The 24584-nt window shown below is 40.6% G+C and overlaps 1 protein-coding gene across 1 annotated transcript; it reads left to right on the top strand.

Moving 5' to 3' along the window:
* The first annotated feature begins 1828 nt into the window (after positions 1-1828).
* Positions 1829-22642, top strand: LOC149129224 (protein ST7 homolog). The gene is given in 15 exon segments (XM_089346696.1): positions 1829-2130; positions 2330-2412; positions 3147-3321; positions 4381-4551; positions 6079-6163; positions 9237-9319; positions 10058-10155; positions 10959-11073; positions 12567-12639; positions 13354-13415; positions 13493-13506; positions 16043-16193; positions 17740-17832; positions 18890-19029; positions 20694-22642. Coding segments are annotated over 15 exon segments (1497 nt in total). The 5' UTR covers positions 1829-2072; the 3' UTR covers positions 20790-22642.
* The last annotated feature ends 1942 nt before the right edge of the window (positions 22643-24584 follow it).

The raw sequence follows: 24584 nt of genomic DNA, 5'->3' as shown, positions 1-24584 counted from the left end.
GGATGGCATTAATGCTGCTGCGCTGTTTTGGGTTTCACTCACATGAGTACGGCCATACTGGGGCACCATCTTGATGAAATTGTGTTTTAGTTGCATCAATCGACTCCACTGCTTCTTTTCTAAAGCCTGTTACATATTAAATTGGTTGCGTTTGGCAAACTGCTAAGTTATGGAGATGTAAACACACTAACATTGGTTGGTGTGGAGATGTGTATCTTAGTGGTTAGTGTTGGACTTATTGATCATAAGATTGCGGTTTCGATTCCTGGACCAGGAAAAGCATTGTGTTCTTGAGCAAGGCACTTCATTTCTTGTTCCTCCAGTCCACTCAGTTGGCAAGAACGAGTCATCCTGTGATGGACTGGCGTCCCATCTAGGTGCCGAACTTATACACCATGGAACTAGGAAATTGGTCCGTTAGGTCTTGATACGACTCAAGAAGATGTCTTCACCGCTTTCTGACCAACACTGATTGGTAGGCAGTGGTTAGGGAGAGAAAGACACACACATGTATGATGGGCTTCTTTTAGTTTCCATCTATCAAAGCCACTCACAGGGCTTCGGTTTTCTCAAGGCTATGGTAGAAGACACTTGCTCAAGTTGCCTCACAATGGGACTGAACCCAGGACCATGTGGTTGGGAAGCAGGCTTCTTACCACACAGCCACGTTTTTGCTTACCTGGACATTTTACAATTTCTCTTCTCTTTGTATATGTATGTGTGAGGGGGCTGTGTAATTGATGTAATGCCTGTAGGCTGTTGTGTATGTGTTTACAGGGGGTCTTTTCTGTTTTCATCCAGTAACACGGACCTTCGAACATTGAAGTTTGACAACATCAACAAACTGTCAATCTCTCATGTTTAGTCTTGGTTGCTTCATCCCCATCATCACCATCAACACATCTCCAATTAAAATCAACATCATCACCAACATCATCATCATTCAAAGTGGGTTCGATTCCCAGACCGGGCTGTGATGTCATTGGTGCCAAACTGTATCTGTCTTTGTTTTTTGTTTTTCCTTGGATAACATCAGTGGCAAAGAGATGGGGAGGCTGGTATGCATGGGCGACTGCTGGTCTTCCATAAACAACCTTGCCCGGACTTGTGCCTGTGAGGGTAACTTTCTAGGTGCAATCTGATGGTGACGAAAGGGGTTTTGCTCCAGGTCTGTCCTGATTCAGACAGACTTAGGATCAAAGATGTCCCCTCTGTAACCATCCTATCATTTATTCTGTCATAGTGTATCTAGGACTACATTATCTAATGTTTAGTATAATAGTTAGTGTTAGTCTCAAGTCAGTTCTGATCCAGATAGACCCATGATGAAAGACGTCCCATCTCTGACCACCCTGTCTTTTATCCAGTCATAGTGTATCTAGGACTACATTATCCAAAGTGTTTTTCCTTGTGAGATTTTTGTGAATGTGCTGTGACTGTTATTTCTACCAAACTGAATGACCACATAAGAGAAGTTTTCTCGATGGTTCGATGACATCATAATTGCTGTTGCTGTTGTTGTTGTTGTAACAGCATCCTCTTCTGTCTTTGCATTCCACCCTTCCTCTTCATCTTTACACAGCAGAGCCAGAACACACAGACAGTTATATGCGCACACACACACACACACACACACACATGCACACAGACAAGTACACGAACACACAGATACAGACACACAGACACACTGACTGGGTGTTGTTGCTGCTGGTCTCATCACTGCTGCTTTATCTGTTGCTATGGTAACTAGTGGTTGCCAAGGCTGGAATCACTGCCATGTCTTAGTTGTCATTGTCATCGCAGTGGTGGTGGTGGGAGGAAATGGGGGGGGGGGCCATCATTGTCTTCAGGCATTTTGCGGCTGTGTTGTAGTGGCATCACCACAATTTTCACCATCATCATCATCATCATCATCATCATCACCATCACCATCATATTCACCACCAGCACCATTACCAATATCATCATCATCATCATCACTATCACCATTATTAATACCATCATCATCATCAGTCTCACAATCACCTCCACCTCCCTCCACCCACAGTCCTCTCTATTCCTTTAGTACGTCTATGTTTTGCACTGTGTATGTATGTGTGTGTGTCTGCACATACGTATACGCAGGTACAGGTAAATGATAGAAAATGGAATGAATGATATGTTTTTTTTTTTTTAAATCACTACAATTGTTTCAACACATTTCTATGCCTTCAGTACATTGGTGAGATGTTGTGTAGTCATTATCTTCCATCCAAGGTGTAAAATGCACATCTTCAGGTGATTCTTTAAATAAGTCCCTCATTGTTGTTTTGTTTTTTGTCTTTTCCAGCCACAATGTTCCTCAACACCCTGACTCCAAAGTTCTATGTGGCCCTTACAGGGACCTCGTCTTTGATTTCAGGTCTCATATTGGTAAGTGACACACCTGTTTGTCTGTCTGTTCCTTTATTCTACCCTCTCTTTCAATATGGCTCCTCTGTATTTTACCTCCTATACAAGGGCGCATGGCTCAATGGTTAGAGTGTCCTGCTCACAATCATGAGGTAGTGAGTTCGATTCCCGGACCAGGCTGTGTGTTGTGTTCTTGAGCAAGACTCTGTTTCACATCTGTGTTTGTCCCCGCAACATCACTTGACAACCAATGTTGGTGTGTTTACACCCATGTAACTTAGCAGTTTGGCAAAAGAGACCAACAGAATACACATACACACACACATGCACACACACAAGCACAGATACACGCATGATCCAGCTCTTAATATCGACACAGTTCCAAATTCAAATTCTGCCAAGGTCAACTTTGCCTTTCATCCTTTCAGTGTTGATTGAATAAGTACCAGTTATAAACTGAGGATCAATATAATCAACTTATCTCCTCCCTTGAAATTGCTGGCCTTGTGCCGGAATTTGAAACTGGTTTCTACACAGTTCCACAATCATTATCCTCACCCCGTGTAAGGGACATCACAACCACCACCACCACCACCACCACCACTGCCACCTTCAACATCTAACCCTGGCCCAAGCCAAGCCCCACGGTGAAGATCCTGTCTGCCCCTCCCTCCATGCTGTTGTATTTATAAAGCTTTTTCTTGTTCATCTCTCTCTCCTCTCACTCACACATCTCTCTCTCTCTCTCACTCCAGATCTTTGAGTGGTGGTACTTCAAAAAGTATGGCACCTCATTCATAGAGCAAGTCTCCATCAACCACCTCTCACCGCTGCTGGGGGGTAGCAGCGGAAGCAACAACAGCAGCAGCACAGGTGACAGCAACGTGTCAGAGGGAGGTAACAGCAACAGCCAACAGCATCATGTGCCAGGTCAGTGTTCATCTTATTGTTGTTGTGTAGCCCTGGGCTTGCCTTAATCCAGCCCCTCTGTGATCAACATCTTGCAAAAACAACCAAGAGCCGGGTATACATCTTAGCTGCACCTGGTTAAGGACCATACAGTATACTGAGGCATACCGTGGCTTATTGCATGTGTTGCAGTGGTTAGAACATCAAGCTCACAGTCATGAGGTAGTGAGTTCGATTCCTGGACCGGGCTGTGTATTGGGTTCTCGAGCAGCTGTAGAAATGAGTTGTGACTCTTCACTGGTGCCAAGCTGTATCGGCCCCTTTGCCTTTCCCTTGGATAACACCAGTGGCAGAGAGAGGAGAGGCTGGTATGCTTGGGTAAACAACCTTGCCTGGACTTGTGCTTTGGAGGGGAACTTTCAAGGCACAGTCCCATGATCACTCATGACTCAAGGGGGTCTTTACCCTTTTTAGTGTCACAGTGTGGACAGGTGCTCTCTCCACTGTTTCTCTATGTCAGTTAAAGGTTTTACTGTGCATGGCAGCTTTAAGGTTTGAAGAATGGTGAATAAGGATCTCTTATTAAAAACCAGTCGATTGTGTTTCATCATTATCATCGTTTAATGTCCGCTTTCCATGCTGGCATGGGTTGGACAGTTTGACGGAGGACTGGCAAGCCAGGAGGCTGCACCAGGTTCCAGTCTGATCTGGCAAGGTTTCTACAGCTGGATGCCTTTCCTAATGCCAACCACTCTGAGAATGTAGCAGGTGCTTTTTATGTGCCACCAGCATGGGAGCCAGTCCGGCGGCACTGGCATCAGCCATGTTCGGATGGTACTTTTTACATGCCACCAGCACAGGAGCCAGTGGTATTTCATTTATCGACCCCCAAAAGGATGACTGAAATGCCACGAAGCATTTCATTCAGCCCAATAACAATTCTACCAGCTAACTGCCGCCTTTGTAGTAAAAAATATTAACAGTAATTCCCGATTCCTCTTAGACTATTCCTCTTTGAAAATGTCTTTGATTCTTTTTGTTGATTGTCTTTTCTTTCTTTCTGCTGTTTCTGTCCAACAGAGTGTAAGCTATGGCGAAATCCGCTCAACCTCTTTCGAGGTGCCGAATACCAGCGATTCACATGGGAAATGGACAAAGAGCCACTCACTTATTATGATATGAACTTGTCAGCGCAGGATCACCAGACGTTCTTCACATGTGATGGAGATGCTGGCAAACAGGAATATGAGAGTGGGTACACTTTTGTTAGTTTTTACTGAGGCTGTTGTTGTTGTTGGTGGTGGTGGTGGTGGGAAGGGACATGATGTATATATTTCATGTGCGTGTTTCTGTGTGTGTCCTTCTTTGGGCCCTGAACTTCTGATGGAATCTTAGGGAGGTGGAGGCAGTTCTTCATGACATATGGCAAGGACTGATTTGTTCCACAAACAAGAAGAACTAACTAATATAGTAATAATAATAATAATAATCTTTACATGGAATTAATAAATATTATAACGAATCACTATGTGTGTTTCCACAAACCATGTTTCTTAAGATTACAGCCTCCCAGAAATACCATCTTTGATCTGAAGAAACATGATTTGTGGAAATGCACATTGGGATGCATTAAAATATTTATAAATTCCATCCAAGGATTATTATTATTATGATTTTTATTATTATTATATCAGCACAGCTCGGTGCAACTCGAAAACACCTGGTATTGCCATTTGGCATAATTAGGCTGTAACTGACCTAATTAATAGTATAAGAGTTTATTTTCATATTGCAAATGTCTCTTGTAAACGAAATTAAAGGCTTGGTGTTTAGCGTGTTGCACTCACAATTGCAAAATCATGGGTTCAGTTCCCAGACCAGGTGTTGTGTTGTGTTGTTGAGCAAAGTACTTCACTTCATATTGCTCTGCAATCATTTTGTCATCTGATGTGTGGCACCCAGTTGCACCTGTACAGGTAATGTCGATTTGATAGAGGGGGTGAACTTATGTCTACACAAACATTTGATCACTACAGAGAAACCATCTGTGTGTGCGTGTGTATGTATGAGGTGGGTGCTGAAAAGTTCCTGGTTTTTAAGGGTGTCATGAAAGGCCTGGTTGGAGGCCCAACCTTCCAAGTTCTTTTACAGGTCTTAGAAAAACTGAAGGACCCCTGTGTTAAGTCAGTGAATCTGAAAGGGGGAAAATGTTGAATGAAATTATAAATAACTGATCCTCCTGGATTTTCTTTCACCCAAAGCCAAGAACTTTGCAGCACAGGTGCAGGAGTGGCTGTGTGGTAAGTAGCTTGCTTACAAACCACATGGTTCAGGGTTCAATTCCACTGCATGGCACCCTGGGAAAGTGTCTGCTACTATAGCCTCAGGCCAACCAAAGCCCAGTCAGTGGATTTGGCAGATGGAAACTGAAAGAAGCCCATTGTGTGTGTGTGTGTGTGTGTGTTTGTCCCCTCATCATCACTTTGACAACTGCTAAGTCCCCGTAATGTAGCAGTTCAGCAGAAGAGATCAATAGAATAAGTCCTGGGGTTTGATTTGCTTGACTAAAGGTGGTGCTCCAGTCAAATGATTGAAATTTTAAAAAAATGAAAGACTAAATCCCTTGTGTATGTATATGTATGTAGATAATTGTGTATGTGTGTGTGTGTATATGTCTGCATATGTATATCTGTGTGTGTGTGTGTGTGTTTTCTTTTTGCTACCTTACCCACTCACACCTCCCACCATACGTCTCTCTCTTTCTCTCTTTCCCTTCAGTTATGCAGATGGCCTGACGAGAGAGAAACCCCAAAGTGAGAATACGAGAGGCCCACAGAGTAAGTCTGGCTTTGACTTTCATATTGTAACATAAGTATCCTTTTACGTCTATTTTTCCATGCTGGCATGGGTTGGGAGCATACATATTCTTGATACACTGCTTTACAGTCAGTTGCCTTTCCAGTTGTATACATATATGTACATATATAGATAAATGAATATATTTTTAATTCATTCCAAGTCGTTGACTGGTTTAGTTTGATTAAGAACAAGAAATGGCACTAAGTTTATCCAGTTTGACATTTCTAGTTTCTATCAACCCAATCCTACTTAACAAGCTACTCTGGCTCACTTACAACAAAGCAGGTCTCACCAAGGATGAAATTAAGGATGTGTTGGCCGCCAGGAAATCGATTATTAAATTCGATAACAAGCTATGGCCCTCCGTAAAGATACACCTGACAATTTTGATGTCACAATGAGAAGTTCTGATTCAGCACAAATCGCTGCTTTGGTCCGTATATATTCTCTTTCTGAAATGGCTGACCAATTCCCAAACATCAATGGTGATCTATACCATGATGATTGTCTACTCTACCTTCAAAATGCTTCTAACCAAAAACTACAAAGGGTTAGGAGCAGCTTAGTTAAATTTTTCCGAAACATGGACTGAAGCATTGTTTTTGATGATGATATAACTAAAGCCAACTTTGTGGATATCACCCTTAACTTGCATAATGACTCATATTTCCCATACCACAAACCCTCAACTAATTTAAAATATATTATCTCTTTCAATTATCACTCTGAGACTATTACAAAGGGGCTTAAATAACGGTTATCTCCCTTAAGCTGCAGAAATACAATATTCGATTTGGTTGTTCGAAATGAAATTAAAATCATTAATATCGTTACAACTTGATGTCATGTCCTAATTAATAGAGGTAGAATTAATGTCAACAGGGTTAATACAGGTAATTTTTTCTTTATAGCCTCCTTTAAGTCACATTAACAGATAATCTAGAAAGTCTAAGTGAAACTACCTTTGACATTATATCTACTAATGAATTTTTAAAAAAGACTTAGCAGTGTTCCCTTCGTCATATACACAGTCATCACATTCTGTTAAAATGTCTTATTGATGTGATTGGTTTCTTTCCCTGCTGAGAAGATTGTATTGTTTTACACCATTTCATTCTTTCTGGAATAATACCAATGTTGTCTTTAAAGCATATGTCGGAAGTAAAAAGAATTTGACTAACACCTGCGTTTAACTCCATTTATTTATTTATCTTTCTTATACAAAACATTTCACCTTAACCTGGAGTTTCTACCTTTATAAACAGGTTGTTACATTCTTGTTACTTGCGTGCATCTTTGCTACCCTGGTAGCTGTTTATTTATTTTTCTGTGTTATTTGTAAACACTGAAAAAACACACATACATACATACATATATATATATATATATATATAGACACATACAATAGGAATACAAAATACAAAATGGCTGATAGTTAGCAAGGTGAGACACACATAAGAAAGAAGAAAACAAAGGACCACTGATGAGGTCACAGAAGTGTGACGAAAGAACTCTGGCCGAAATAAGATTAAGATTAATGTAATATAAGGCTGAAGCAAATTAACACCAAATATACAGTGCGTGTGTTTTTATTGGCTAAACTGGCAATATGACCATCCCCAAGTACAACAACATATATATATATATATACATATATATATATATATATATATATATATATATGCATGTATACATAAATGTATGTTTATATATATGCATATATATTATATATATCTATATTTATATATGTATGTATATATACACCCACACATATACATATACATACACACACATGCGCATGCACGCATACATGCACATACACATGTACACACACATGCATGCACATACAAATGCAGTAAACACACATATACCTCCCCATACAACCCCTCATTCACATGCACACATAAAATACACACGCACATGTATACACACACATGTACACACGCACATACACTCACGCACAAACATATATACACCCGCAGTTTTGCTATCATTCCTATGACAACAGGTATTGTTTTAGTCTTCATCTGCCTATCTATCTATCCATCTGCCTATCTATCTATCTATCTATCTATCTATCTATCCATCTGCCTATCTATCTATCTATCTATCTATCTATCTATCCATCTGCCTATCTATCTATCTATCCATCTGCCTATCTATCTATCTCTCTATCCATGACCGTTCGGGATAAGCTCTATAGACACGGCTCGCGAAAAACGGGGCCGACCTGCCCGAGATGCAGTCAGAGCAACGAAACCGTTCTGCACGCACTCGTGCAGTGTCCAACCATTTCGGAGCTGTGGGCTTATGTCGAACGACTGCTGTCATGTGTGGGACGAGTCGGTTTATCAACCGAGTCTATCGTCAATATCGTCACGCCTCCTTCCTTTAAACGGGAAGGAAGAGCTGTATTTATCGTGCTTGTGGCTATGGCGAAAGAATGCATCTGGTGGACGCGTCTGAAAGGATTAGAGACAAACACTTTCCTCTCTGGTCAATCTCTCATCAACTTTTTCAAGTATCACTTGAAAAGGAAGGTGAGAGTAGAGAGGCAAGTGTTGTCTAGCAAATGTTTCGAAAAAAGATGGATACATGTAGCAAGAATGGCACGTATAAATGACGAAGCCACCTTGACCATGATTCTATAAAACGTTTTAAAATTTTGTAAACAGAGAGTTACTTATGTTTCTTGCATAAATAAAAGAAATTTTATTTAACAAATTGTGACACTAAGGACCGAGGTTACCGTGGTCTTTTCGTAGGTTTTTCTTTCCACGGATAACCTCCCCATTTATTGGGAATTTTCTGTATTATTTCGTATTTTTGTAAATACCCCAAACGTTTTACTTTTTTTTGTTTTCATCGTTGTCCCCACTTTTGTTTGTTTTTTTTCTGCTTTGTTTTCGCCCCCCTCTACATTTGTATTTTGTCCCTTCTATGTTGAGCCCTGTGTGGCTAATAAAGAAACATATCTATCTATCTATCTATCCATCTGCCTATCTATCTATCTATCTAGCTATCTATCTATCTATCTATCTATCTATCTATCTATCTATCTGTCTATATAATTTCAGGCTAGCATACAAATATGCAGAGATCAGCTATAAAAAGTCACAACAGACATGTCAGCAGTCACTGATGCATGACACAGCACACAGTAAGTAGAGAGATGTGGAATGTTGTGTGGCCTCGGGTCGAGTATGGCATTGGGTGGGTTAGGGTTAGGGTCCAAGTGGTGTGTGGAGGTAGGTGTAGTGTGGCACTCAGTGGAGTATAGAAGAGGTAATGTGCAGTGGTCAGGTCACTGTTATGCATCACTGGTAACATGTAACCCAGTACAAGTTGTTGCATGGTTGGGTGGTCACTGATGGTGGTGGTGGTGGTAGTAGTAATGTTGGTGTGCAGATTGTTGTTTCTTCTTCATTGTTACTGTTTCTTCTTCCATGCTGGCATGGGTTGGACGAGACTTTGTTGTTGAGTCAGTACTTCAGGTCCTCCTCACCCCTTCCTTTATTCCAACAGTCTACACTCATTAAAACTGCTGATTGTATCTAATTAGTGAACCTGCGATGTTTGATTCATGTAAAATGATGTTGTCGTTGTTGCCGGTGACGTGTGTGTGTCTTATGCTCTTTGTGTAGGTGAGTGTAGGGGCTGACGAGTGGACTCCCTCAGCATTGTGGATCCCAACATCCAGATGGCTGAGCTGCTCAGTGTGGAATGACTTGCAGGAGCTTTATGTGATGTCATCAACAATGGATGTGGGGGGGGGAACCAAACATGAGATGCTCATCTGAGTGAAATGGAAGTACGAAGCTCAAAGCAACGTTCTTCTCTTTCATATTCACACGTCCGGCATTGATGAAACCACCTTCTCTTATCTCTGTCTTTTCAGGAAGAGACACCAATGTTCTAGTTTACATCAAAAGACAGCTGGCCACATGTGCACGGAAACTCGGCCGGACAAAGGAAGCTGTGAAAATGATGAGAGATGTAAGTGCCAATGATTTTTCAAGCATTCTTAAATTTTCTGCAATCTTCTGGGACTTTCTGGGATTTTCTGAAACTTTCTAGAACAATATGAGATTTCTCTGGACCCTCCTACATACAACACAGTGTTGGGGGCTGAGTGGGTGGGGCTGTATTTTTATTATCATCATTTACTGTTTGTTTTTCATGCTGGCATAGACTGGACAGTTTGACGGGACCTGGCAAAGACGGGAGCTGTACCAGGCTCCATTATGTTTTGACATGGTTTCTGTGCTTTGATGCCCTTCCTAACACCAATCACTTTACAAGGGGTACTGGGTGCTTTTGATGTGGCACCAACACCCGAGGACAGATTTGTGCCAGTTGAGAGATTAAAGATATAGAGATTATAGCTCTAATCTTGTGTATGAAAGCAGTAGATTGGCAGAATTGTTAAACCATCAGATATTGTTGTTGTTTTTTGGGGTTATGGCCTATAGAGTCAAGATTTTATTTTTAAGAATTCAACTCTTGCAAAGAAATCAGTGAAATTTCACAGCTTATATTTCGTAGGTTGAGTTGACAACATAAACTTGTAATATTTGAAATATAGAGCTGAACAGTAATAACCAGCTTTTCCATGTTTTCAGTTTTTGTGATGCAGTCCCCCCTCCCCCCTTTTTTTTTGTTTTGGCAACACAGCTCCATTGCCTGTTTCAGCTTTTTTATTTTTCCTGTAACATGCTTCAACCCACCTTTGTGTGTTTTTTTTTCCTCTTTCAATACAGTCCAATCAACTGCCTCCATCTTTATGAATCTCATTTCAGTTAATGAAAGAATTCCCAATGATGAACCTGTTCACAATTCATGAAAACCTCATAGAAGATCTCCTAGAACTACAGGCTTACTCAGATGTACAAGCAGTATTAGCAAAATATGATGGTCAGTAAAATATTAACCCTACTACATGTTTATCTTAATTATCTTAACATCATCATCATCATAATTGTCATTTTTACATTTGTTGTATTCAGACTTAAGAGCAGGGATATAATTAACAATCTGGGGAGAAATAAATGTTGATAGGACTGGTCCCTGTTGTATACACAGCTTGTGTGTCCTACACTATGAAGGGGAAACGTTTCGTGGTAGATCTTCACACAATTATGAACTCTCTACATTTGATCTTGTATTGTGTGGCTTGAAAGAAACCTTGTTAGTCTGTGAAGGTTTTTCTGTTTTTTTTTTTTTTGTTGAAAGTAATGTGGTAAAGAAGGTGAAGAGAAGAGAGAGAACTCTGACAAAAGAAGGGCTAGAATGGGGTGAAGAGAATAAGAGTACAGAAACGAGAGAAATAATGTTGGGTTTATTGAGTCAGGTCTAGTAATAGAAGTAGATTGTATGTGTGTGTGTGCGTATGTATGTATATATAAAGATAGATAAAGCCAGTCTATGGGATTACCCTGAGTTTCTTATCCATAGAGTGCTTAGCTTTACAGGGTATCATCAGACCCCAAAACCTGTTGGCACATAGCCTCTGTAGTCAGTGGTCCCGTGACTATAGAGGCCATGCACCGACTGGTTTTAATCTCGTAGACTGGCCTTGTCTCTCTTTACAATATACTGCTCTATAACTTAGAGCATGCTTCTTTTTACAATTTATGTTTTACCGATAAACCAGACACACACACACACACATACATATGCACATTTATATAAATATACATACACACACACACACACACATGTATATACATACATGCACACACACACACACACACACAGAAATACATACATACATGTGTGTGAGTGTGTACATATCTCTGTATTTGTCTGTGTCCCACCCACAGACCCACTCCATCCTTGCTTCACAACACCAGAGACTGGCAGACTAAGCACCAAACTTAAAAAGAAGAGGTTCTTTCTTCTAAAAGTCCCAGGTTGAGAACAAAAACCCACAGGCACATTGAATCTGTGTGCGTGTGTGCGTGGGTGTCTGTTTCATTTCTACTCTTGGCACAAGGCCTGAAATTTTGGGTAGAGGGCCAGTCAATTTATATCAACCCCAGTACATAAACTGGTACTTAATTTATTGACCCTGAAAGGATGAAAGGCAAAGTCAACCTTGCTGAAATTTGAACTCAGAATGTAAAGACAGACGGAATACCACAGCATTTCGCCTGGCATGCTAACGTTTCTGCCAGCTCGCCACTTTGTGTGAGTGTCTGTTGATATTTGGGCAGTGATTGAAAACGAAGCCACCATTCATTCAAGCTATGTCTCTTGTGTTCATTCTCTCTCTCTCTCTCACACACACACACACACACACACACGTATTTGACTTTATACACACCTTATATCAATACATGTATTGACACACACACACACACATGTAGATATTTGATTTTATTCATACCCTATGTATATATTAACAGATATAAATCTTCCAAAGTCAGCTACAATATGTTACACAGCAGCATTACTAAAAGCCCAAGCTGTAGCAGACAAGTAAGTAACCTTTTTAACTTGTTGTTGTTGTTGTTGTGTCAGAGCTAAACTAGATTGAAAGACATTCCAGCTATGATCATCCTGTGTGATTTTTAAACTGTCTAGAACTATGTTATCAACTGTATCTTTCCTCCATTGAAGTTTCAGAAAGGATTTAGCTGTGATTACTAAGCCAGTCGAGTGACCCCTTACAGGCTATCAGTGGTTAAGTACAGCCTTCCCTCAATCACTTGAGTGACTCGGCCAAGTTTTCTTCATTGGTCGAGTGCAACAAAATTGATGTTTTGGCTGACTGAGTTGAGTATGAAACTTTCCTTAGTGACTTGAGTGACTGAGATGAGTGCAGGCGTCTCTCATTGGCTGCACCAAACCAATGGAGGCAAGAGTAAAATTTATTGATGGAAAGCCTTCCAACGATGCCAGCCACCTTTTGAATTTCACTCAAATACTAGAAGTACAAACTTTGAGGATTTAGTGAAAGCAAACATTTTCAAATACTTTCTAGTTTGATCAAATCTTCTTCTCTCACTGGCCACATTACACACCTGCCTTTCTCTCTGATTACATTTCACATTTCTCAGTGATCTAATCGGGAAGGAGTGTTCACCCAACAGGTCATCCCAACTCAAATCAATTCCCACCCAAAGCTGCCCAGTTTCTGTCTGGTCAATAAGGTTTTGTGGCTGTTTATTTTGTTATTGATTTTCTTTACAGATTTTCCCCAGATGTTGCTTCTAAAAGAGGTCTCAGCTCAGCAGAGATGTCAAAATTATCCCGTACTTTTGCTACGACATATCTTTATTATTGTCACACTGCCTTATGCGCATGCTTGCTTCTAGTTGGTACTATTAAGCTCACGTAAATGAAGTTTGAGCCTGATCGTACCACATAAGCATGGCCACTCCACAAGCCATGTGCACCAAAGAAGAACAAAGAGCAGTGATCCAGTTTCTCTGGTCGGAAGGTGTGTCAGGTGCTGGAATTCAAAGTGAGGTTTTAGCACAACATCGGGACAGTGAACTACCATGTAGAAGTGTGTGTGTGGGGGTGGATTGAGAAGTTTAGTTGTGATTGGAAAGGCATGATGCACAAAGAGGGAGCAGAATGCCCATCAATCTTCACTACTGATGAGAAGATTCAGCAAGCTCGAGAGATGCTAATGATGAACTGGCTCACCATTAATCATCTCTTGGATCACTGCTCTTTGTTCTTCTTTGGTGCACATCGCTAGGGGAGCAGCCATGCTTACACTGTAAAACCAAAAAGAAAAATGGCACGATCTGGCTCCAACTTGGATCATGTCACCACAATACCACCAACTACAAGCATGCATGCGCAGAAAGCCTTGTGACAATAATAATGATATTTTATGACGAAAGTGCAGAAAATGTTTGACTTCCCCTCTTGTATAGGAGTGGCTGTGTGGTAAGTAGCTTGCTCACTAATGACATGGTTCCAGGTTCAGTCCCACTGCATGGCATCTTGGGCAAGTGTCTTCTACTATAGCCTCAGGCTAACCAAAGCTTTATGAGTGGATTTGGTAGACGGAAACTGAAAGAACCCTGCCGTATATATATATATATATATATATATATATATATATATATATATGCACACACAACTGTAGCGTGGAAGGTGTTTATAAGCCATTTAAGAAACACAAGAACCATTAGATTCACTTCAACATTTAAATATAATTTCCAAAAATATTTTCGTTGCTTTGAGACTGCAACCTGTTCGCTGACAAAATTCCGTGCTGCATCTGCGAAAGTAACAGTTCATGATATATATGTACGTATGTGTGTGTGTATGCATATGTGTACTTGCATATGCATGTGTGCATGCCTATACGCATGTATGTAAGTGTGTACATGAGTATTTAGGTAAGTGTGTAGACATGTTTGTGTGTGTGTACATGTGAACGTATGTTTATGTACTGATATGTGTCAGTTCAAGTTGTATACATGACTTAATTTGTTAACGGTTTTATATATATATATATATATATATATATATATATATAACTTTCATAAGTAATATTCTAAAAGAATATGTAACTGAACTTATATTGAGTGCTCTATTATTTTGAGCAAATAAATATATATATATGTGTGTTTATATTATTAATAAATTCATAAACTTATCAATAATATTCTCAGGAAATCAATATTTAATATTTCGAAAGATATATGTCGAATATGACATGGTAATATAATAAATTTAAAATTTAAAATATAAATATACGAAATATAAATATAAATATATATAAAAATATGAATGTAGATAAAGATACATGTGAATATAAATGCGTATAAAAATTAATGCGTAATTAAGCGTGAATATTGTAAAGTCTAAAATATAAAAAAAGCCTAAAATTTAAAGAATTAAACATCTGATGATCGTTTCGCGGATATTACTATAATCACAATGGGATCAAAAGATCAGCATACTATCAGTAATTCCGCATTTATATTCACATGTATCTTTGTCTACATTCATATTTTTATACATATTTATATTTATGTTTCGTATATTTATATCTTAAATTTTAAATTTATTATATTACCATGTCATATTGGACATATATCTTTCGAAATATTAAATATTGATTTCCTGAGAATATTATTGATAAGTTTATGAATTTATTAATAATATAAACACACACACATATATATCATCATCATCATCATCATCGTTTAACGTCCGCTTTCCATGCTAGCATGGGTTGGACGATTTGACTGAGGACTGGTGAAACCGGATGGCAACACCAGGCTCCAATCTAATTTGGCAGTTTCTACAGCTGCATGCCCTTCCTAACGCCAACCACTCAGAGAGTGTAGTGGGTGCTTTTACGTGTCACCCGCACGAAAACAGCCACGCTCGAAATGGTGTCTTTTATGTGCCACCCCATACATAGATGCACACACACACACATATATATGTGTGTGTGTGTGTGCATTTGTCCCTCTCACCACCGTCTAACGGTGAATGGATACAACGTCTTAGATACATATATACATATATAACCATACTTATACATATATACAAGCACACACAATCATATAGACACTTACACACACTCACAAATATACGTATAAAGTATAGACACACGTACGCTTGAAGGACAAAGGTTGGAATTCACATTACGCCCATTGATGATATTGTGATGCAAATGGCTGTAGTCATTTGTTGCTAAGGTGTAGAGGTCATGTTTGGAGTGTCAGTGGGAACATAAATTCACATGTGGTCCCCAATCACATGCATACACACTTTGGGATAGTGTGAACCATGTGTGTGTATGGGCAGATTTGTATGTGTATGTGCACGTGTGAATTCTTATATTCTATGTCCCCTATATGTCCAGATAGTCTCACCTGCTTTCTTATCTTCTCTTATATTTCAGTACCTGCTGGAGATGAAAAGCCTCATACTACCTCCTGAACACATCCTGAAGAGAGGTGACAGCGAGGCCATAGCCTATGCCTTCTTTCACTTACCACATTGGAAATGGGTTGATGGTGCCTTCAACCTCTTACACTGCACATGGGAGGGCAGTAAGTATTGTTGTTGTTGTTGTTTTTAGGGTGGTCCTGGTCTTTGTGGTGGTGGGGTTCAGGGGGTCGCGTGATGACCTGCTGGGCTACATTTCACGCTACATTAATAGCACCACTTACCCACACAACTCTCAAAGAGAATGGACCATATTACACCACACCACCACCACCACCACCACCACTAGATCACACACTGCACCCCACATCCTCACCACTACACCTACCCTACATTGTCCTTCTCAAAATAATCAACCACATCATTAAAATCTTAAAGCTACAAGAGTCATTAAAAACTTTCATCATTTAACATCCATTGTCCATGTTGGTATGGGTTGGACAGTTTGACCGGGGCTACACCAGGTTCCAATCTGATTTGGCAGGGTTCTCTACGGCTGGATGCCCTACCTAACACCAACCACTCCAAAAGTGTAACGGGAGGTTGTATGTGCCATTTGCATGACACGAGTATCTGCCATGACAGCGATTTTACTTGGCTTGATGGGTCTTCTTCTCAGGCACGACATAATGCCAAAGGTGTTGGTCATTACCTCCATTAGGCCAACACTCAAAAGGAGCTTCTCATGTGCCACCAACAGCATCAGCCACTTTGCCTCCGCAAGGCCCAATGCTTGAAAGGTGCTTTTTATGTGCCACCGACACAGGAGGTGCCGGTTACATGACACCAACATCACGCTTTACATTGAAATTGTAGTTGCGGTTGACGCTGGTGTCGTGTAACTGGCACATGAAGGGCACCTTCTGAACACCGGGCTTCACAGAGGCAATGACGAACGACCAAGACCTTGGCATTATGTTGTGCTTGAGAAGAAAAAGATCTGTGAAACCGATTAAAATTGCATTTGTGGCAGAGACTGGTGCCACACAAATGGCACCTGTGCCGGTGGCATGTAAAAGCACCCATCACACTCTGGAAGTGGTTGGCATTAGTAAAGGCATCCAGCCATAGAAACCATGCCAAATCAGACTGGAGCCTAGTCCAGCCTTCCAGCCCAGGTTAAATCACCTAACCCATGCCAGCATGGACAAAGGACATTAAATGACGATGATAATGATGATTTCACTGAGTAATCTGAATAGAAAAGGGTTATACATACATACATACATATATATATATATATATATATATATATATATATATATATATATATATATATATATATATATATATATATATATATATATATATATATATATATATATATATATATATATATATACATATATATATATATATATATATATATGTACATATCTCCCTTTAGCATTTAAGCCAGCCATATCTGGGTCCCTAATATTGAACCTGTTTTTTTGTCCAAACTAGCCAGATCAGCCTTCTCACACTTACCATGCAATGTCATTTTAAAACTAAACAATCACATCATTGAAAACTGAAAGCTATGAGATAATCCAGGATTAATTCAAAACGGGAAATAAATAAGGATTAGATTTGACAGAGTAATCTCTGAATGCTGAAAGGGTCAATCCATTCTGTAATAACAGCTGTTTCTCTTTTCTTTCTCCACAGCTTTCCGTATGATCCCTTATCCTCTGGAGAAGGGTCACCTTTTTTATCCCTACCCCACCTGTACAGAAAGCATCGATAGAGAACTTTTACCATGTAAGTACCTCTGCTAAATTCTTCTTCCTAGCATCATCAAATTATTGACAAAATAACCGGTTGAGCATCAGACAAAATATCCTGTAGTGTTTCATTATGGCTCTTTACATCCATCCGTCTTCTCCACCACCACTTCTGAGGGGATTGTTGAGGTAAGAGGCCTCAGGCCCCTCCTCGATAGGGTCCTATGAGAAGTATCCAAGTCTCCTGCCAGTTGTAGGGTTGGAGTCCTTAGACCCCTCCTCCATAGGGTCCTATCAGAAGCAAACATCTTTATACTTTCTGGCTGGATTCCCAAGAATGACCACCTGAGACTATGGATATTGTACAACCATTTCTTTCTTGTTCCACCCCAGGACTCCTGCTGGCTCACTCTGCTTTGGGCAAGTGTCTTCTACTATAGCCTTGGGCCGACCAAAGCCTTGTGATTGGATTTGGTAGACAGAAACTGAAAGAAGTCCGTCGTATATATGTGTATATATATATATATATATATATATATGTTTGTATGTCTGTGTTTGTTCCCCTCTCCCAACATCACTTGACAACTGATGGTGGTGTGTTTACATCTCTGTAACTTAGTGGTTCGGCAAAAGGGACCTATAGAATAAGTACTAGGCTTACGAAAAATAAGTCCTGGGGTCGATTTCCTCAACTAAAGGTGGTGCTCCAGCTTGGCCGTTGTCAAAGGACTGAAGCAAGTTTTAAAATAAACGAATAAGATTGGGGTGGGGTAAAAAGGAAAGAAAATTCACACTGACAATTGTACTTCTCAATGTTCTTCTGACCAGTGAAGACAATGTTTTGCCCTTTCTGCAGGGATCATCCTCAAACATTTTCAGTTCCTTTTTTTGATCATTGCAAGTGCCCCATACAATCACTGGTATCTAACCATCTTGAGATGCCACATCTTTTCAATTTCAATGAGCGAATTTTATATTTTCTGGGCTTATCAAATTCTTTTGCCGAGATATTATGGTCACAAGGTATGTATATGTCAATTAGTAAACAGACTTTATTGTTATTATTATTATTATTATTATCATTATTATTTCAGCCTTCCATGAGGTGTCTGTGTATCCCAAAAAGGAACTTCCATTCTTCATCCTCTTCACAGCCGGTCTCTGTTCCTTCACAGCACTCCTGGCACTCCTCACACACCAATACCCAGAACCCATGGGAACTGTTGCTAAAACGGTAAGTTCAAATTCCACCAAAATCGACTTTGCTTTCATCCTTTCAGGGTTGATGGAATAAGTACCAGTTATGCACTGGGGTCGATGTAATTGACTTACCTGCCTCCCCTGGAATTGCTGGTCTTGTGCTAAAGTTTGAAACGATCATTATTACTATAATTTTGTTTGTCATTCTGTTACTTAGCTTGTCTGTAATGCTTTCATGTGATTAGTTGAAGAGGGAGACAGAAAGAGGGAGAGAGAAGCAGCCATGATATGATGCGGTTAAAAAAAGTTAGTTGATGAGGAGAGTTAGGAGTAAAATTTTAGCAGAGAGGTGATGTTTTGAGGTCAAAGAGAGGCAGAGAGAGATGATGGTGGTGGTGGTAGTGGAGGTGCTGGTGAATTGAAATATGTATTGGCTCTGACCCCTCACCTTGGCTCATATATTATCGATGATGTGGTTTTCAGAGTATACCATGTTGCATTAAATTGTTACCCCTGTGAAACTGTGACCCCCTATATTTTACATCTAAAATTATTTTTTTTTTTTACTATTTTTATTTTCTGGATAGGAAATTGTGACCGTGTAAATTTTGAAATGTAATTTTTTTTTTTTTTTCTGAATGGAAAAAAGCAGAAAATAATTCTATGAGTGCTGTGTATTAAGTCTTGGACAAGTGTCATCTACTATAGTCTTGGGCCGACTAAAACCTTGTGAGTGGATTTGGTAGATGGAAACTGAAAGAAGCCCATCGTATATATGTATATATATATATATATATATATATATATATATATATATATATATATATATATGTTTGTGTGTGTGTTTTCCCCAGAACATCACTTGACAACTGATGCTGGTGTGTTTACGTCCCCGTAACTTAGCGGTTCAGCAAAAGAGATCAATAGAATAAGTACTAGGCTTACAAAGAATAAGTCCTGGGGTCGATTTGCTCGACTAAAGGCGGTGCTCCAGCATGGCTGCAGCCAAATGACTGAAACAAGTAAAAGAGTAATTATTCATTGTATTCCGTCCAATTTCCTTTGCTTTCCAATGATTAGCAGATGAGAGACTATCTTCTGATACAGACACAACTCGGGTTATGCTTTCAGGTTTCTTGGAATAAAGCTTTCAGAAATAACCCAATAAGTCTACCATTAATTCTGTGAAATATTCCCAATAATTAATGCGATGGAGGCAGTGAGATGGCAGCACCGTTAGTACGCCAGGCAAAATACTGAGCAGCATTTTGTTCATCTTTACATTCTGTGTTCAACTTTGCCTTTCATCCTTTTGAGGTTGATGAAATAAGTACCAGTTGCATACTGAGATCAATGTGATCGACCGTCCCCCGTCCCCACAAAATCCAGGCCTTGTGCTTACACTAGAAATTATTATTATTATTAAGGTGTTAAGCTGGCAGAATTGTTAGCACGCTAGACGAAATGCTTTGTGGTGTTTTGCCTGTCGCTATGTTCTGAGTTCAAATTCCACCGAGGCTGACATAGCCTTTCATCCCTTTGGAGTTGATAAATTAAGTACCAGTTGCAAACTGGGGTCGATGTACTCGATTATTTCTCCCCCCCCCCCAAAAAAAAAATTGTAGGCCTTGTGCCTGTAACAGAAATGATTATTTTTACTATGATTATATTTGTGTTCTCTCTCTTTATTCTGCTCAGGTCCTGGGTTGGATGTATCTTCCAATCAGCTGCCTCATAGAAAACCTCGAAGCCATACTACCATCAAACCTCTTACATCAGCTCTCCAGGATCTAATCTCTGCTCGACCACACTGAAACCTCACCTCACATCACCAAACATCAAACATCATCGTGGTCCCTTCAAACCACCACTTCCTATCCCAAGACTACCATCACCCGCTCTCACTCTCTCTCTGTCTCAGTCTCCCTCCCTCTATCAACCTCCCCCCACAACTTTGTCACATACATAAACACACACACAACTACTAAACTGTGATGACACCGCCCCTCCCCTCTCCGAAAGTCTCCCCTCCCCTCTACCGCCACTTGCACCAACATACAACACCCAATATCCATCAAGCTGTGCTATACAGTCACCTAAACTGTAAAGAACAACAGCCAAATCCCCCTCAAATCACACCCTACTCTCTTATCTATGTATATATGTATGCATGAGCCAATGAGGGAGACCTCTACATGGTAGCTGAACCTGCTAGAAATAGCAACCAAATCTCCCTCAAATCACACCCTACTCTCTTATCTATGTATATATGTATGAGACAATGAGGGAGGCCTCTACATGGTAGCTAGACCTGCTAGAAATAGCAGCCAAATCTCCCTCAAATCACACCCTACTCTCTTATCTATGTATATATGTATGAGCCAATGAGGGAGGCCTCTACATGGTAGCTGGACCTGCTAGAAATAGCAACCAACCCTCCCTCAAATCACACCCTACTCTCTTATCTATGAATATATGTATGTATGAGCCAATGAGGGAGACCTCTACATGGTAGCTAGACCTGCTAGAAATAGCAGCCAAATCTCCCTCAAATCACACCCTACTCTCTTATCTATGTATATATGTATGAGCCAATGAGGGAGGCCTCTACATGGTAGCTGGACCTGCTAGAAATAGCAACCAACCCTCCCTCAAATCACACCCTACTCTCTTATCTATGAATATATGTATGTATGAGCCAATGAGGGAGACCTCTACATGGTAGCTGGACCTGCTAGAAATAGCAACCAAATCTCCCTCAAATCACACCCTACTCTCTTATCTATGTATATATGTATGTATGAGCCAATGAGGGAGACCTCTACATGGTAGCTGAACCTGCTAGAAATAGCAACCAAATCTCCCTCAAATCAGACCCTACTCTCTTATCTATGTATATATGTATGAGCCAATGAGGGAGGCCTCTACATGGTAGCTAGACCTGCTAGAAATAGCAACCAGATCTCCCTCAAATCACACCCTACTCTCTTATCTATGTATATATGTATGTACGAGCCAATGAGGGAGGCCTCTACATGGTAGCTGGACCTGCTAGAAATAGCAACCAAATCTCCCTCAAATCACACTCTACTGTCTTATCTCTGTATGTATGAGCCAATGAGGGACACCTCTACATGGTAGTTACACTTGTTAGAAACAGCAGTCAAATCTCCTTCATATCACACCCTGTCTCAACCACAGGAAGAACACTTATGCCAATGCCATCCTTGATATATGACCAAAAAGCTGGATGGCCATGGCTAGAATTCCTCTGACCATGGTTCTGCTCATTCGGGACTGACCTAGGGCTAAACTACACCAATTCGTCTTTCTCTTTATTTAACTCTCTCCCACTTTCTCCTCAACAACACAATTTAAAACCTACTACAAGCGTACATCCTTCCCCCCACACACACACAACCATCTTATAATATGATTCCCTCTCGTTCACATGTGGGCTCCATCATTCAAACAGGCCCTTTCGGTCCCCCCTCCCATCCGTTCCTCAACCTTTCCATCCATCCAACCTACCAGCTCCTTTACCCACCCTCTCCACACCCCTGCAATATGGACTCTTGGCTATTTTGCCGTTTGAACTCTTCATCCGACCTTTGCTACTTAAATATAAACGTTTTAACTCAACCTGTTGTCTGTGTTTGTTTTATTTATTCCCTTTTACTGGTACAATTAAGGGGGCTGAAATGAAAACAGGGGAAATCTTATCATGTAGTACTATTGTTTACTATTTTCAGCAATACTGCTATATTGTATAAAGTTAAAGTTAAGGATTATTAAGAAGAATAATTATAACAAAAGGATGAAATGTTTTATAAACTTTTACCACAATAGAGGGAGGAAAAGAAAATTATCCAGAAATAGTTTAAGATTTATAAATGTTACAAAACTTAAATACTAACTAATTAGATCATCATCATCATCATCGTTTAACGTCCGCTTTCCATGCTAGCATGGGTTGGACGATTTGACTGAGGACTGGTAAAACTGGATGGCAACACCAGGCTCCAATCTAATTTGGCAGAGTTTCTACAGCTGGATGCCCTTCCTAACGCCAACCACTCAGAGAGTGTAGTGGGTGCTTTTACGTGTCACCCGCACGAAGGCCAGTCAGGCGGTACTGGCAACGGCCATGCTCAAAATAGTGTCTTTTATGTGCCACCTGCACAAGAGCCAGTCCAGGGGCACTGGCAACGATCTCACTTGGCTTGCTGGGTCTTCTCACACACAACACATTTCCAAAGGTCTCGGTCAGTAGTCATCACCTCGCTGAGGCCCAATGTTCAAAGGTCTTGCCTCACCACCTCAGCCCAGGTCTTCCTCTTCCACGGATTCCCTCAACTGTTAGGGTGTGGAACCTTTTCACGCAGCTATCCTCATCCATCCTCACCACATGTCCATACCAGTGCAATCGTCTCTCTTGCACACTACAACTGATGCTTCTTATGTTCAGCTTTTCTCTCAGGATACTTACACACTGACATTACACATCCAACGAAGCATACTGGCTTCATTCCTTGCGAGCTTACGCATGTCCTCAGCAGTCACAGCCCATGTTTCACTGCCATGTAGCATGGCTGTTCGTACACATGCATCATACAGTCTGCCTTTTACCCTGAGTGAGAGTCCCTTTGTCGCCAGCAGAGGTAAGAGCTCTCTAAACTTTGCCCAGGCTACTCTTATTCTAGCAGCTACACTTTCAGTGCACCCACCCCCACTACTAACTTGGTCACCCAGATAGTGGAAGCTATCGACTACCTCTAGTTTTTCTCCCTGAAATGAGATAGAAGTTGTTTCCTGTTTGTTTACAGTGTTTATTGCACCTGAACATCTGCCACATACAAAAGCTAACTTCCTAGTTAACCTGCCTTTGATATTGCTGCACCTCTTATGTGTCCATAGCTTGCACCGGGTACATCTTATAGAGTTACTACCTACTCCTTTTCTACATACTGAGCAGGGCCATCTACTTGAAGGGGTTTGTGTTTTATCTACCTTCCTACTTATTAGGATTTTGGTTTTAGCTAGGTTGACTCTAAGGCCCTTTGATTCTAGTCCTTGCTTTCACACCTGAAACTTTTCCTCTAGTTCTGAAAGTGACTCCGCAATTAGTGCAAGGTCATCAGCATAGAGGAGCTCCCAGGGGCAATCTGTCTTGAACTCCTCTGTGATTGCCTGGAGGACTATAAATAGGAGGGGGCTGAGGACGGACCCTTGGTGGACCCCTACCTCTACCCGGAATTCATTACTGTACTCATTTCCAACCCTCACCTTACTGGCAGCATCTCTGTACATGGCTCGCACAGCTCTCACTAACCATTCTTCTATCCCAAGTTTCCTCATTGACCACCAGATAAGGGATCGGGGGACCCTGTCAAAGGCTTTCTCCATGTCAACGAAAGCCAGGTACAGAGGTTTATCCTTGGTTAGGTATTTCTCCTGCAGCTGTCTTACTAGAAATATGGCATCAGTGGTGCTTTTACCTGGCACGAACCCAAAACTGCATCTCATCTAAATTGATTCGCTCCCTAATTAGTTGGGCTATGACTCTCTCTGTGACCTTCATTACCTGAT

This window comes from Octopus bimaculoides, unplaced genomic scaffold, assembly GCF_046866305.1.
Source record: "Octopus bimaculoides isolate indiv1 unplaced genomic scaffold, ASM4686630v1 contig98, whole genome shotgun sequence".
NCBI classification, from domain to species: Eukaryota; Metazoa; Mollusca; class Cephalopoda; order Octopoda; family Octopodidae; genus Octopus; species Octopus bimaculoides.
This window is presented reverse-complemented; position numbering and strand designations above follow the sequence as displayed.